Raw genomic sequence first — 13,754 nt, 5'->3', positions numbered from 1 at the left:
TTGGGATTTTTTTTTTTTTTTTTTTTTTTTTTTTTTTTTTTTTAATCGTCCTTAAAGGAGCAGTCCGCTGAAAATAGGTCAACCTCCATTCAAGAAAACCAAGTGATTTACCTTTAAAGAAGAAAATTTTGATATTCCGAACGGGTCTCGTCCTTTAATTATTCCTTCGTGCACCATTTTGCACAACTTGCAGAGCACAGTGTCTCTATTTTATTTCCTCACATACTCATCCACACTTATTTCTTAGTGCAGGGGTCTTCAACGTTTTTCAGGCCAAGGACCCCAAAGTGATGAAGAGATTAAGTAGGGGCCTCCTACCTACTATATGTGTTCTGTATTAAACTCAGTCTAGTGCTGTTTATACATTATTATTATCATTTTGCATTCAATGTTAACTGTTCAGGTAATACAGAGGTTCAGATATTCATTGTTTTTATTTCAAACCTGTGCAACAACAAGGTGTTTTATGGGGAAATTATGGGGGAAAATTAAAAAAAATATGTGCAAAATGTTTAAATGTGTTGCAAACATTCATGACCTGTTTTTTTGTTTTTTTACCTTAACTTCTTTGATTTGTATATATTTTTGGATTCTGTTGAATTCTGCTGTTGTATCCTGCTTACCTGAGGATACTTGAGAACATTTACCAACTTTTCTCTCATATGCATATTTAATGACTTATTCTGACTGCCTCCAGCTTGATGAGCTGATACAATGAGTCCTACTGTCCTGACAAGTTTTAAAACATTTTTAAAAATCCATTACGTATACTTGACACAGTCTCACTCTGCTAAAAGATAATTTTTCATGTGTGCCTTCTCTTGTCTAGTATTTTACAGTGACACTGCTACTTGCTGGGAGATAAGTCCCCCCCCCTCTCAAAAACCAAGCTTATGGGCATAATCCAGCGTCGGCACACATTTCACAGACGCGCTGTGATTTTGGTGCGGAGGAAGAAAGCGACCACAGCATTTTTTTTTTTTATTCCAAATGTTTTTTGTTCTTTATTTTTGATTGTAGGGCCCAGGCCTTTGACACTTCTGAAAGCACCCACACACTCTATGCTGAACCTGGTGTTGTAGTCAGCGTACAGCCACGTAGCCGGGGGTTCAGTTTGACATTTCAATGTTGTTAAATACTTGGTAAAACGAAACAATTCCAGTACAACATCTTTAGTGCAGCATCATGCACAGCCAGTGGAGCAACATGCTTGTTTAATGCACATGGAGGAGCCGTGGTCTCGTCTACTGCGCTCGCCTGCACTGAGATGGCGTCTGATTTGATGCGTCACATTACAACAACCATGTCGTTCACTGCAAATGAGGAAAATGTGTTTCATTGGTTTTGCCGAGCACCGTGAGGACGCCATGCCCAAAGTGCTCTGCTACCCACAATGCTTTACACACATCATTGTACTGGAATTATAAACCTTCAGAAGAGAAAACCTCCAACATGAGGAAAAGTGGTAAAATATGAATGAGAATGGGCAAATTAGTGAATGATGGAGAAAATCCTCACTGCCCTCGACTCCAGTTAGGTGATGTTGATCATCCAGCACCTCGCAAAGTGCACGAACACACAGGCTTTAATGTTTCAGTTAATGCTCTACCACTCCCCTCTGCACCGCTCACGCCCCTGCACATATTCAGCAGTCTGAGATACTCAAAATGTAGATGGAGAATAAAAAGAGGATTAACAGATCCAGAGCTAACACCATGACATTCCTCTGCTGCACAAATTGTTAATATCCTATCGGTTAGCTAAATGTGAGCTGGCCCTTTAAATTATGTACAAAGAAACCCACCAGCAACCATTTCAGCAGTAAAATGAAATGCAAAAACAATGTCACTTAACTTGTTTTTTGTTTTGTTTTTTTAGTTTAGAATGTAATTTGATTACAATTAACCAAAAACGTGACGTTTAAGGTAATATATATAATATATATTCATATGTCAAGGTTAAACAAAAACCTACAAAGCAAAAAAAAAAAAGAAAAAAAAAGGCATATGTACATGTTCACCCTGTCCCAGAAAACAATAACACGACCCAATTCTCCGGCTTTTCCAAATTCAAACCTTGCATCCCTCCCTCCTTCGTTCGTTCGTGCGCCACGACGGAGCACGCAGGAGGTAAACAGTGCTGCATGATGGCATCTGAGAGTTTGTCCCCGGTAAAATGAACCACTGTTGTCGGATGAAGGCATAGTTGTGAACTGTAGCAGGTTGCCGTGACGCGCATGAATTTTTCCGAGTCTGTGGCACTGGACGTGGGTGCCAGACTGGCCAGGCCATCACAATGCCCACGCTTGGGTGCAGCCATGGATCTGTCACATTTCAAGGCATGCAGCAAACACACCAATGTTCAACTTGTTCGTACCGTTTCCATCACATGGTTTTAGCTGACATTCTAATGTGTGTGCGCATGGCTGTTATGTAATACGTGTGTAAACGTGTCTACCTCTGTTGCTTTGTGTGTGTGTGTGTGTGTGTGTGTGTGTGTGTGTGTGTGTGTGTGTGTGCGAGTGTCTATCAGGAAGTCTGCCTTACTTTAAATGCACAGACATTTTCTGTCACTATGTTTGATGGACTGTTGTGTCATTATAATATACCATAAATGTCTCAATGTGCAAGAAAGCAGCAGCAATTATTATTTTCTCTCATTTCTTTTGAAGGAAAAAGACTGAAAAAAAAAAACAAAAACAAGAAAATATCAAATGTTCTGAGGAGCAGAGGAGCTGGCGACTTCCTGATGAGCTGACGTGGGTATGTTTGTTTTTTCATTTGTTTCCTCAATTTTTGTTCAGAAACCAGGACAGCGGCTGCTGATGGGTCCGTTAAGCAGACGTTGTCTGGGTGCTGTCCAGACATTGCCCTGGCGGCTGCTCCCTGCACCTCTGCTCTCTGTCTCAGGCCTCTTGGGGTGCTGGCCTCTTGAGGTCCCTGATCTGTTTGACCAGGTAAGTCTTTTCGTCGTTGAATTGTTCGTCTTCTGTTCTGTCGTTCTGGAACTTGCTGAGGAACTCGATGAGTTTGGTCTGGTTCTTCAGCAGGATGTCCAGGATGGGTTGTGTCTTGTTGGGGTTGGCCACAAACACCTAGTGGAGGAGGAAGAGACAAGAATGTGTACGTGTTTGTATACAAAGGTAAGAACCACAAGGTTTCTGTTTTCTGTGGATTTATAGTTGCTGTTGCTGCACTTTCATCAAGACAATCTTTGTCATTTCAGAGTATTAAGCTTCTTTGACTCAAAGACATCCAAGTCTCATTACACTCACTGTGTTTACATGCACAGCTTTATCGAGCTATGCTAGAAATTTGACTTGATTTTGACACTGAGACACAAATTTGACACATATGTTATATTAGTCAATAAACAAATCCCCTCACATTTTGAGTTGTTTTAATGCAGAACATTCTGAAGGTACAAGTACTTTAAGTGGCATTGTCTGAAAATTATATATCCAAGGATTTCCTGAGTTGGTAATGGATCTTTAAAACGAAGACTGTTTTTAAATCATTCAACCCATCCCTAAAAAGTTTAATCACGCAGAATTAAGTGGAGAACCGTTAATTACTTTAGGTAGTCATGAGCATGAGTACCTCTGCCTGGGTTATTTCCTGCTTTCCTTTATCTCTTATGTTAACTAAGCATTTAGCATTCCTTGAAATGCACCTTTGGTTTTACCTTAAAAACATGAAAAGCCTCAAACTGGATGTTGCGGCTCTTGTCCCGTAGCAGATTCATCATTAGTTTGAGATTCTCAGGCTTGCTGATGTATTTCGTCATTATGGTGAAATTGTGCCGGTCAAGAAGCAACTCTCCCAATAACTAGATCGTTGCAGAGTGGGGAAAGAGAAATAAACAGATTAAAAAGCTTTGTGTGGCTAAAGCTTTCCATTAACCACACATGTGACAGATTTGCAATGGTAAAAATTATCTAATCTTGTTTCACTCCTTTACTTATTAATCAAAATCAAAGCAATAATAAACCAAATAAAAATATATAACGTAGATAAAAAAGACTAACATTTATTCTAAGCATTTTAAATGATGTGACACTTCATGTGAATGAAGTCACAGAAATACTAACACATGTAAACACAAAAACAAGGGGCCTTAAAAAGACGATCTCTGCGGTGTCCACCACTAGATGGCAGTCATGGCAAGGTGATGGAGAGAAACCCAATACTAGAGCCCATCTTTAAATAGCTTTCAGAATAGAGTTGCGCCACTACATGAGACCTGTTTACTGGCACGAACCGGGGTCCTTACCTTCAGGGACTGCCGCTTAGTCACATAGTTTTCTGAGTGGAGTAACTTCTCGTATTCACTAAAGAACTGGAGCAAAAAAAAGAAAGAGGTAGTGAGAGTGAGAAGACAAAAAAGAGACGCGTCTAAATGTGTCAAGGAGTGGTTTGTACGATTGCATCCATGTTTTGCATCAAAACACAGTGACAGGAAAATGAAAGATTTTGCCCACACAGACTGACAGCTACTTTGTGTTCGCAGCTCGCACATTGTGTCCACGACGACTGGTTTGATGTCGTTGGAGAAGAGTGAGCCAAGATGCCGAACAGTCAGACTGACAGTGGCGGTTCTAATTTGCATGTGGCTGATCAAACGAATTTTGTTTTTTTTTTGTTCTTTGGATTTAGTTCGAATAACTTCAAGAAAGAAAACAAGTACAACTACTGATAAAAGATCATATAAAAATCTGGTGAAAAAACCCAACTCCAACGCTTAAAACTATTTCTCCTCTGATCTGCACCAGTGCAATTTGGAATAGTTCATTTTGATGCGTATGCAGTTCTGTAGCTGCTAATGGACGGTAAATGAGACATGGTTGAATTGTACATACATACTTTAAAGCTTTTTGTTCCTACTTTGCTTAAATCCGTTCCCAATATTCGATATTAAATGCTGGGTTTTGGTTCAGTATAGACTTACTCTGTCATAATGTTGCTCCAGAAACTCTGCACTCAGAAGCTTGTGTCTCGTGAGGAGGTCCTGGAACCAGAAAGAGCATAAAAACAAAAAGTCAGACCTAATGGTTGTGGCCTAGCTGGGTTTCATTTGTGACTCTGCGGGTCCACACACAGAAATAATCCTTAGAAACACATTTTAAATTCACCCAAATAATAAAAACCCTGAAAGACAGAAAAAGGTTTTTGGCTGCTGTGTGATTAGTGACGAGGATAATCTGGCTAGAAAAACATAAGAAGACTGCTTTATTGCTGAAATCACTTAAGCAAGGTAATCCGTTTGCTGGACAAAAAATTACAAAACATTTCAAAGAAGAAACTTTAATTTGGGACCAAAAAACTGGACATTGCTCTTTAAGAAATGGTGTAGAGATCAGTTTGATGTTATTATTATACACGTTTTTACCAAAAAAATATTGACAAGTTCATGGCATCTTTTACTTTGTAACAGCTACTGTTGGCTCCGAAGCTTATTCGTCTTGACGTGGATGCATTATGCTACAAAGGCTCGACGACTGATGGCAAACGCCGACTTACTTTGAAAGTGGCAAACGCGTCTGAGGCGATGTCGAACGTGGACATCTCCACGTATCTGAAGAAGTCATAGAACTGTTCGGACCACAGTGTGATTTTAGCCAGCGGTTCATGTCTGATGCATTCTCTCAGCATGATACCACAGTTTAGGGCAATCTCTGGAGACTCATACCTGTATCAAACAACAACATAAGGAAAAGAAATGGTCATTTTTAGGTTTACAGAGTAATTTCACAGCTGCAAAACGTCCAGCACATTTATAACATACAGTATTACACGCCATCATTTTTGTTATTATTATACAGTATCTCCCATAATGCTTCAATCACAGATGGTTTTAAATGTTCACATCCTATTCTTTGTAGGAAACAATCCACCAGTAGTGTGCACTGGGAAATGTGTGTAAGCAGCAAACAGTTTCACTCAAAGTAATGCTTTGTAAATGGTATGTAGCCCTTTAAATAAACACAAAGGATAAACCACACCAGTTTTGTACTAAAATTGCATAGATGTGACAATCCAAGGACTAAGTGATAAAGCTGCTGCTGGTCTGGGTCAATAAAATCTGGGATGTCCCAATCCCGAGCGGTACCAGCATTTTAGAAAGATCAGATCAGACCAGACTTTGGCGAAGGCCGATCTCTTGTAGTTCTTAATTTTAGGTCTGCAATAAAACAAACCCACATCCCATTTTAATGACGGTTGGCTTGCGTCCACTCCACCAAAAATCCCAGAAGAAGAAGAATCTGCTGACTAAGCATGTCTGATGTGTGGATGTACTTTACTCTGCATAATGAAGTCACTCAGGCAGCATTTTGTAAATTGTGCAATGTGGATGTTTGGCGAGGTGGTACCAAGAGATCCTTATTCAGTTACAACAACTTGATTCACCACCTACAAAAGCCTGCACCTACCACAACTTTACAACAGGAGTTAAGGTTACGGTGTTGTTTCCACATTAGCTCAGACAGCCCTGTTTGTTGCCCTTAATCCAGTCACACTGTACACATAAGCACACATATGATCTTGGAGAATAAAAAGTAAATCTCCATGGGCGGAAACTGTTTTTATTTAAGCTCAGACGGGGACTCGGATCAATACTCATTGTTAACTGATTGTTGGGGAGGACTTGTTCGTGACATCTCTAATTAAAATGTAATCGGAAATGGGAAAGCAGCATCTATCTTGACGCCTCTAATGCACAATGTTTGTTTTTAGGAAAAGGATAAATGAAATTTATTGAAAATGGTGGCGTACGCTCACGCATCAGCTCCACTTCACCACCAACAAGCTTGACTAAAACATATACCTGTGTGGTTGTAATGGGGATCGGATTGCCTAACCTTTTTAGTTCTTCTTCTTCTATAAGCAGCTTTCTAAAAACAGCTGCTCTCATTTCCCTCTTAGTTAGGAAGTAACTTTGGAAGCTGCATGATCTTTTCAAGTACATGTTAAAGGTCTAGCATGTAGCACTTAAATAGATAATTATGTTTTTGTTAGTGTATAATCACATGAAAATGACGAATGTTTGAATGGTGAACACAAATACTGGCTTTTGTTCAGTTTTATCAGTCTACAGTGTCACCCGTAGATCCCCGTAGATGCCTCTCAACCCTTCACAGTGACGTTTACCATTTTTATTTACATCAATTGCGACATAGTCAGTAACTGAATGGTTACGCGGAGCGGGATTACTGTGTGTGTCGGCTTACCCTTTAAGCAACATGAAGAGGATGTTCTGCTGGGTGCAAAGGTACTCTACCGTGGGTGTTCGAGTCCCAATCTGACGCCTCAGGATGTTGTTGAAGATCTGAGCCACGTCTTTTTTACCCTGAATTTAACAGACAAATAAGATACAATAAAGAAGCGATTGACGCATACAATGCACTACAGAGTACACGCACAAAAGGGCTGTACAACACACTTCCAGCAGATTAGGTCATGGTGAAAAGATGCACCTCAAAGCATTAAGGTGAGGCGTATTTTTATTATTTATTTTTTTTAAATTTTATGCCAATATGTATAATCAACTAATAAAACTGCAATAAATTGCAACATTTTAATCTCTATACTGATGGAGTTATAGCTGCTTTTCATTAATGTTTCAACACAGAGAAAGACTCATGTTCTCTTATGGATATAATTCTATGGATAAAGAGCTGCACAGATAAGTCATTACATACCGACAACAAAAAGGTGCATCTAAAAAACTGAATCACATTTCAATCTAGGGCATTTGTGAGTTGCCATTCTTAACCAGCCACTTCTTTTGAATAGGGCGGGAGGATGAGCGAGGGTAGAAGAGGAAGAGAGAGATCACACAACACAGTGAGTCATGCAGGGTGAGTCAGGGAAGCATGCAGCAGTTACCACACAGTCTGACATACTGCAGGAGAGACATGAGTTTTTCTCATGTATCCATAGAAGCAGGTCCGTCACGAACAACCGACCGTTCTCATGACCTCAGTGTAAAGTCTGGAAACACATGCATCTGTTTTTCTTCCGAAGACAGATTCTTAGCGTACGCACCTTGCACCTACGTGGTAGTAAATTTTAACCACTGTATTTCCTGTTCTTCCGGTCTCAATCAGACCGTATTGTTCTGCTTTAAGACAAAAGATGGAGTCTCACCTCAAAGTCGATGAGCTGCAGGTCTGCTATGAGGGTGCTGAGTAAGCCGCTGTTGTAGAGCTCCTGTGCAAGCTGGGCCACTGCTTCCGTCTGGGGCTCTTTTTCATTAGTCCCATATAGGATCTCCTTCATGGCCACCAAGCTCTTCGACACCTCCTCTGAAGCCTAAATTTAGACATATGTATATATACATAAGTGCAGGCAAACATACTGGCAGCGGAGATTAATTTGAAAGCTCCCTCAAAATAGTCTTTTCCACAGAAACAAAGCTCGTCACAACCTCCTACGTCAGAGGTGACGTATCCCACAGGTGCAAGTGAGGAACAATTGTGAGCTTCACTTTACCTTCTCTGCCTTTTTATCAGAGATGTCATGCTTCTCAAGCACTGCCATGCTGTCCTTGAGATTCTTGACGATGTCCGCCGGCGACTTGTGGGACTTGCCGAACGGGAAAGGCATGGCGGAGCGTTACCACGAGCAACCAGGCAGCGGACTGTCCACCTGAGGAAGGAAACGCAAAGCAAAACCTTCTTTCAGAACCAGCGAAAATAGTGTGGTCATCTGGAGGGAAGTTGGTTTGAAGGCTGGTGACTGAGAAGCACCATTTGCTCTGGTTTTAAAGCCATACGCAGCAAAGCTAGCCCTGACGCTGAAGTCTGTGTTAAGCATAAAGTGCTCAGACCAATCTCTGGTCTTAAATTTACCAATGAATCTGAATAGAACGAACTGATATATGAATACAAATTTGTTTCATATATCAATGTGTGAGCATCATATCTGTATCTGACCTTTAGTTGCGCACTCAGCAAAAAGGGCAGTCTTATGAATCTTCTGGTCACTGTGATAAATGATTAACAATGTGATGTTGACTATGACATAGGCCTAATTACACCGTGACACCGCCTCAGACCTTTGTGTGACCCACTCCCTGTGCTCTGACTAATATGTCTTAATAGACACAATGTAATGTTGCTCAACACACCTTTTCGGGAGACAAATTTAGCTTCAGAAACACATACTTCCAGTTTCCTGTGTATACATACAAAAACCTCTAACCCTCCTGCACAGACACAAACAAGGGCCTGGATGATGCAACTGACAGATGTGACACCGTATCTCGCCGCTGCTCTAACTTAACAAGGACCCTTATCTGCACGTCCCTGACCCACCCAGTCACCTTACACAGAGATAGAAGAATTACCCTTAAACAGCATTCAAACACAACAACAAATGAGCTTTTCTACTAAAAGATATGAAGAGTACCTATTCTGAGAGCCGAACAATAAGTGTAATTCAAGGCTTGTGACCAGTTCAGCTAAAAATATGGTCATCAAACATGCTGGACTTTAAGATGTAGCAATAGTAACGTCTGCAGAGAGCACCAGCCCCTAGTCTTTTAGGTACGTTACACATCAACCGCTAAGTTTGTGTGACACCAACCTGTTGTCCTCGATCCTCTAAACTCTGCGAACCAACCCTGGAGCGCACACACAACTTCCTCTTATGCCTTGGCAGCGAGTCCACATTTAGAAAGCAATGCCGGGGACTAGAATATGAACCGAGCGGCAGCGCAGTGGGAGGCGCAGCCCCACCATTCATATATGATGTGTCATGTGTGACTGAATGGAAAGACAAAAAAACTGGTGATTCAACTACTTAGGTTTGGTCGCTTACACCTCTATAAATGTAGACACACCTAAACTTCGCCAGGTGGCCAAATCCGTCCTTGGCACAGCGTAATGCTGGTTAACGTAGCCAGCAATCTCTGCTGTTGACCCGCTTCGGTGTCGGTGACGCAAATAGGAAAAGCAACACATATGGCAGGTTCGAAATCAGCACGTCACCCACGATGACTCCGCTACTAATCAGGTACAATGGACCAGACTAATGTAAAGGCCAGCGAGCGCCGGAGGTGCTGTCGGCCCCGAGGTTTGCACAACCTGATCTAACGCAACCAGAAACACACAGAGGACGTCCAAACCGCACTCTCTCAGAGCACACTTCAAATTACAGCTACTAAAAAAAAAAATGCCAGGGGAGCCTAAAGTGTACTTACCTACCAGGAAGCAGACGAAGCGGTGTCAGGAGAAAGCTCGCACGTCACCTGCACCTTTCACAGCAGAACATCTGACCACTGCGAGCAGCTAACCGCGGCTAGTCCAGTCATCCAACTTATTTACATGTGTCGCAACCCGACGCCGCTAATAAACCCTCGCGTTGGAGACTTGCAACGACTTCAACAACAACAACTCGCAACTCTTGCCCTCAAAAAAAAAAAAAAAAAAAAATGTGTCCAACGTGAACATGACAGTGAGCACCGCCCATCACTGTTATATCCACGCCTGGTTTGTGATGGTGTGAAGCCTGACAACTTTTGCGCAATGCTTACAAAATGGACACTTTAACTCAGTTCCACACAGAGAGACCTGCAGGATGACTGCTGCGTTAATGTGCGATGATGTTACCCCTGCTCTTCGTTTGTCACCTAGCTTTACGTGCTGGGAAGCTAACGAGGCCTGTAATGTTTCAATCACTGTCCACCAAACAACAGTGCTACCGCAGCTCTGCTTGTGAAAGTGTGTGTTGTCGACACACTGGAGGCCTCGGCGGGCCTAATGCTCACAATAACATTTTTCTAGCCACATAAGCTTTGTTTAGAACACGGCTAGCAGCGCGCGAGCAACGCGTACAATAACCAGTAAGTTATATATATAGCGACGCCGCTAGCGTTAGCCTCATGTTAGCCAGGCCTGGCGGTGTCTCCTCCTGTGAGACCCATGCCTGGCTTTCAGCAACCACCAACACTAGGCTAGGTTCAGCTCCGACTCCACTGAGAGGAAGCTGTGCCTGCAAATATCAATCCGTGGCATCAAATAGACAGCACAATACCTTGCAAATGAGGTTTTCACTGGCTCCTCCTGATATGTTAAGACAGCAAAATGCAACACAGGTGCTCCTTGGAACAAACTCTGCTTTGTTTTCCTTGCTCGTCGCCTCCCCTTGTTTGTGCTGTTGTTAATTGTGCGGCCCCTGTTTCCTCCTAGCTCTTTCTCTGAGCCCGACTACTCGTTAGCGGCGGAGCTGCTGTCACTGCAGCGGCTCTGCCGCCGCCTCTGGCCAACCGGAGTCATAGCAACAATGGAGGTTGCACTGCGAGGACGGCCGATGGCCACCAGAGGGCGCGCTCACCCAACGGACAGGCACGACCTCAGCCTTTCGCATTTACTGATCAGGCATAACATCATGACCACCTGCATAATCATCAGGGAATGGGCATGGACGTTCCGAGGGTGTCAAGTGGTGTCTGGTAACAGGATGTTGTTAGTGGGAGCAGATACTTGATCAGTTTGGGATCTAGTGAAGTTGCAGACAAGGCTGCTGGGGTGTGCGTAATTGCTATGGGTGGAGGTGTCCAAGTGACATCAACGTGAATGCCAGATTCAAACGTTTCCTGGCAGGACACTGAGTTGTGTTATGGTCAGTGTTATTTACTTCTCTTGGGAGTGGTCTATATTACCATACTAAATTATATGGTTTCTGCATATGCAGCGACAAATTAACATAGAAAATATGATACATTTACTACTTTCCCATCTATCTATCTATCTATCTATCTATCTATCTATCTATCTATCTATCTATCTATCTATCTATCTATCTATCTATCTATCTATCTATCTATCTATCTATCTATCTTCAATTTTAGTCATGTTCATATTGATTTATTGTGCCAGAGAAAACAAGAAACAAGATAATACTCTTCCTTTATCTTCCCCTTAAGACAAGATAACAATAGTTGAGACAGGACTTTATTTATCCCCATATTACAGCAGCAGGGGACGACAATGCAAAAATATAAAACATTTAGTAAGATCTCTATTAGCCATGAACATTTTCTAGCTCGATCTGCATCTTTGGTTGGCTTCAAGGAATTGTACGGTGAGTTTCAGCATCCTGGGCTGAAATTAGTTTGGCCCACTGCTCTCACCATAATCTCCAACAGCTGCTCTTTTTGGAGGAAAAAAGCCCAAAACTCCACAGCGCATTGCGTCACCATAACCACAGCAGTCAGTAACCGGAGAACACGCTGTGGTTCTGGTGAGGCAATGTACTGCTAGAGAGGCAGATATTTCCCTCAGGAGTTAGAGACTATAACAAAGACCGACAACAGAGGTAAAGGAGAGTGTACATTGAACTTGTGTCTGTCTTGTGGCCGGTACCATAGCTCAAAATCATAAACAAGTTTCTCGGCAGCTACTGTAAATAAACAGGTATTTTCCATTTTGCATATGGCCTTGATTCTGATGATGCAATAGTGTGTTCATAACAGCGAAGAGCTAAAATGTTTACATGATCTTTGTGTATTTTATATTGTTCATAATTCTTACATGTATACTCATGTTTATTGCACCTAACGCAATAAAAAAAACTCCTTGTACACTGTGTGTGAGCATACGTGGCAATAAATCCGATTCAGATTTTTCATCCAGGATAAGTCTAGAAACTAATCTCTGGTTGCTAACTGACAGGTTAGGAATGCACTAAGACTGGGGGTCAGTTAGGGACCTCAGCTCATTTTGGTTAAAGGGTCCTTCTGGTGAATGAATCCTGCTATGAGACCAACAAAAGCATACAAATAACTCATCAGAGTCCACCACAAAACCTCATAAAGAACGATGGTCCCTTTAAAAACACATAGATGCCTTTGTGCAGGTACAGGTCTAATAGACTCATTTGGCTGTGTGGTTGTTGTACTGGTTACACCTGGCCATGGCACTGGTAATAAACTGGTCACCTGCCAAAGCCTGAGTGTCCTCCTCCTGCTCCTCCTCGGCTGGACTGTCCACCCTCTCTGAAGGTTATTACTCTCTTCATGCTGATTAGGTTTGGATGAATAGCGGCCTTTGTTCGGCCCCGTTTCCCACGACCCGGCATTCGCCTGGCAGTCGCGTGGCTCTGAAACAGGGGCCCCCGCTTTAAGGGACCCAAAGGTAGGAGGAGGGGAGAGGAGGGGGAGGGGGACATCTGGTCAATCTGACATCTGCTCGCAAACTGTTAATAGCAGATGTCGGACATTTGAAAACACGGGACGTGATCAAAGCAGGCCAAACACACCGCGAGATCTGTTTTCTTGTGTGTCTCTCTCTCCCTTTAAAAGTATGTGCGGAGCATCAGTGTTTTCCTACTGGTGTATTCGTCTTTAAACGCAACACGAGATTTTGAGATTTTAAATGGCTAATAAAGACTGAGCACATATATTTTCAGGTGGTTTGTCGGTCTATTGTGTCTTCCCGTGAGCTTTGAGGAAATAGGTTTGGCCTTTTTGCAGGTAGTGTAATGTTGCTCTTGAATAGAATGTGCCAGGGGGCTCCCCGGAGTAAAGCACGGTAATTGCACACTCTTGTTCATCCCTGGGAGAAGAGGAAACTGCAGTTTTTTGTTGTTGTTGGGTGGAGGGAGTGGAGTGCATGGTTTCAGGCTGGACATCTGTCGCTTGTGAGCGTTTTTTTTTTTTTTTTTTTTTTTTCTAGGCCGGGTCTCTCGTACATTGAATGGAGCCAGTGACCTGTCAGTCTTGACTGATGGGACCCCGTGTGTGGGAAAATC

At 42.4% G+C, this 13,754-nt stretch overlaps 1 protein-coding gene across 3 annotated transcripts; it reads right to left on the bottom strand.

Moving 5' to 3' along the window:
• Positions 1 to 1,926: 1,926 nt before the first annotated feature.
• cab39 (calcium binding protein 39) lies at positions 1,927 to 11,231 on the bottom strand. Of its 3 annotated transcripts, none has more exons than XM_047593592.1 (9): positions 11,037 to 11,231; positions 8,493 to 8,648; positions 8,148 to 8,312; positions 7,229 to 7,347; positions 5,520 to 5,688; positions 4,948 to 5,007; positions 4,273 to 4,338; positions 3,685 to 3,828; positions 1,927 to 3,094 (listed from the first exon to the last, which is right to left on the bottom strand). In XM_047593592.1, the coding sequence occupies exons 2-9, from the start codon at positions 8,604 to 8,606 to the stop codon at positions 2,906 to 2,908; spliced, it is 1,026 nt and encodes a 341-aa protein (XP_047449548.1). In that variant the 5' UTR covers positions 8,607 to 8,648; positions 11,037 to 11,231; the 3' UTR covers positions 1,927 to 2,905. The 3 variants fall into 3 exon arrangements, with proteins under 3 accessions (XP_047449548.1, XP_047449550.1, XP_047449549.1); XM_047593594.1 differs by lacking the exon at positions 11,037 to 11,231 and adding an exon at positions 10,208 to 10,402; XM_047593593.1 differs by lacking the exon at positions 11,037 to 11,231 and adding an exon at positions 10,204 to 10,401.
• Between the last annotated feature and the right edge of the window lie 2,523 nt (positions 11,232 to 13,754).

This window comes from Mugil cephalus, chromosome 9 (assembly GCF_022458985.1).
Source record: "Mugil cephalus isolate CIBA_MC_2020 chromosome 9, CIBA_Mcephalus_1.1, whole genome shotgun sequence".
Lineage (NCBI taxonomy): Eukaryota > Metazoa > Chordata > Actinopteri > Mugiliformes > Mugilidae > Mugil > Mugil cephalus.
The sequence above is the reverse complement of the archived record's forward strand: the minus strand, read 5'-3'. Positions and strand labels throughout refer to the sequence as shown.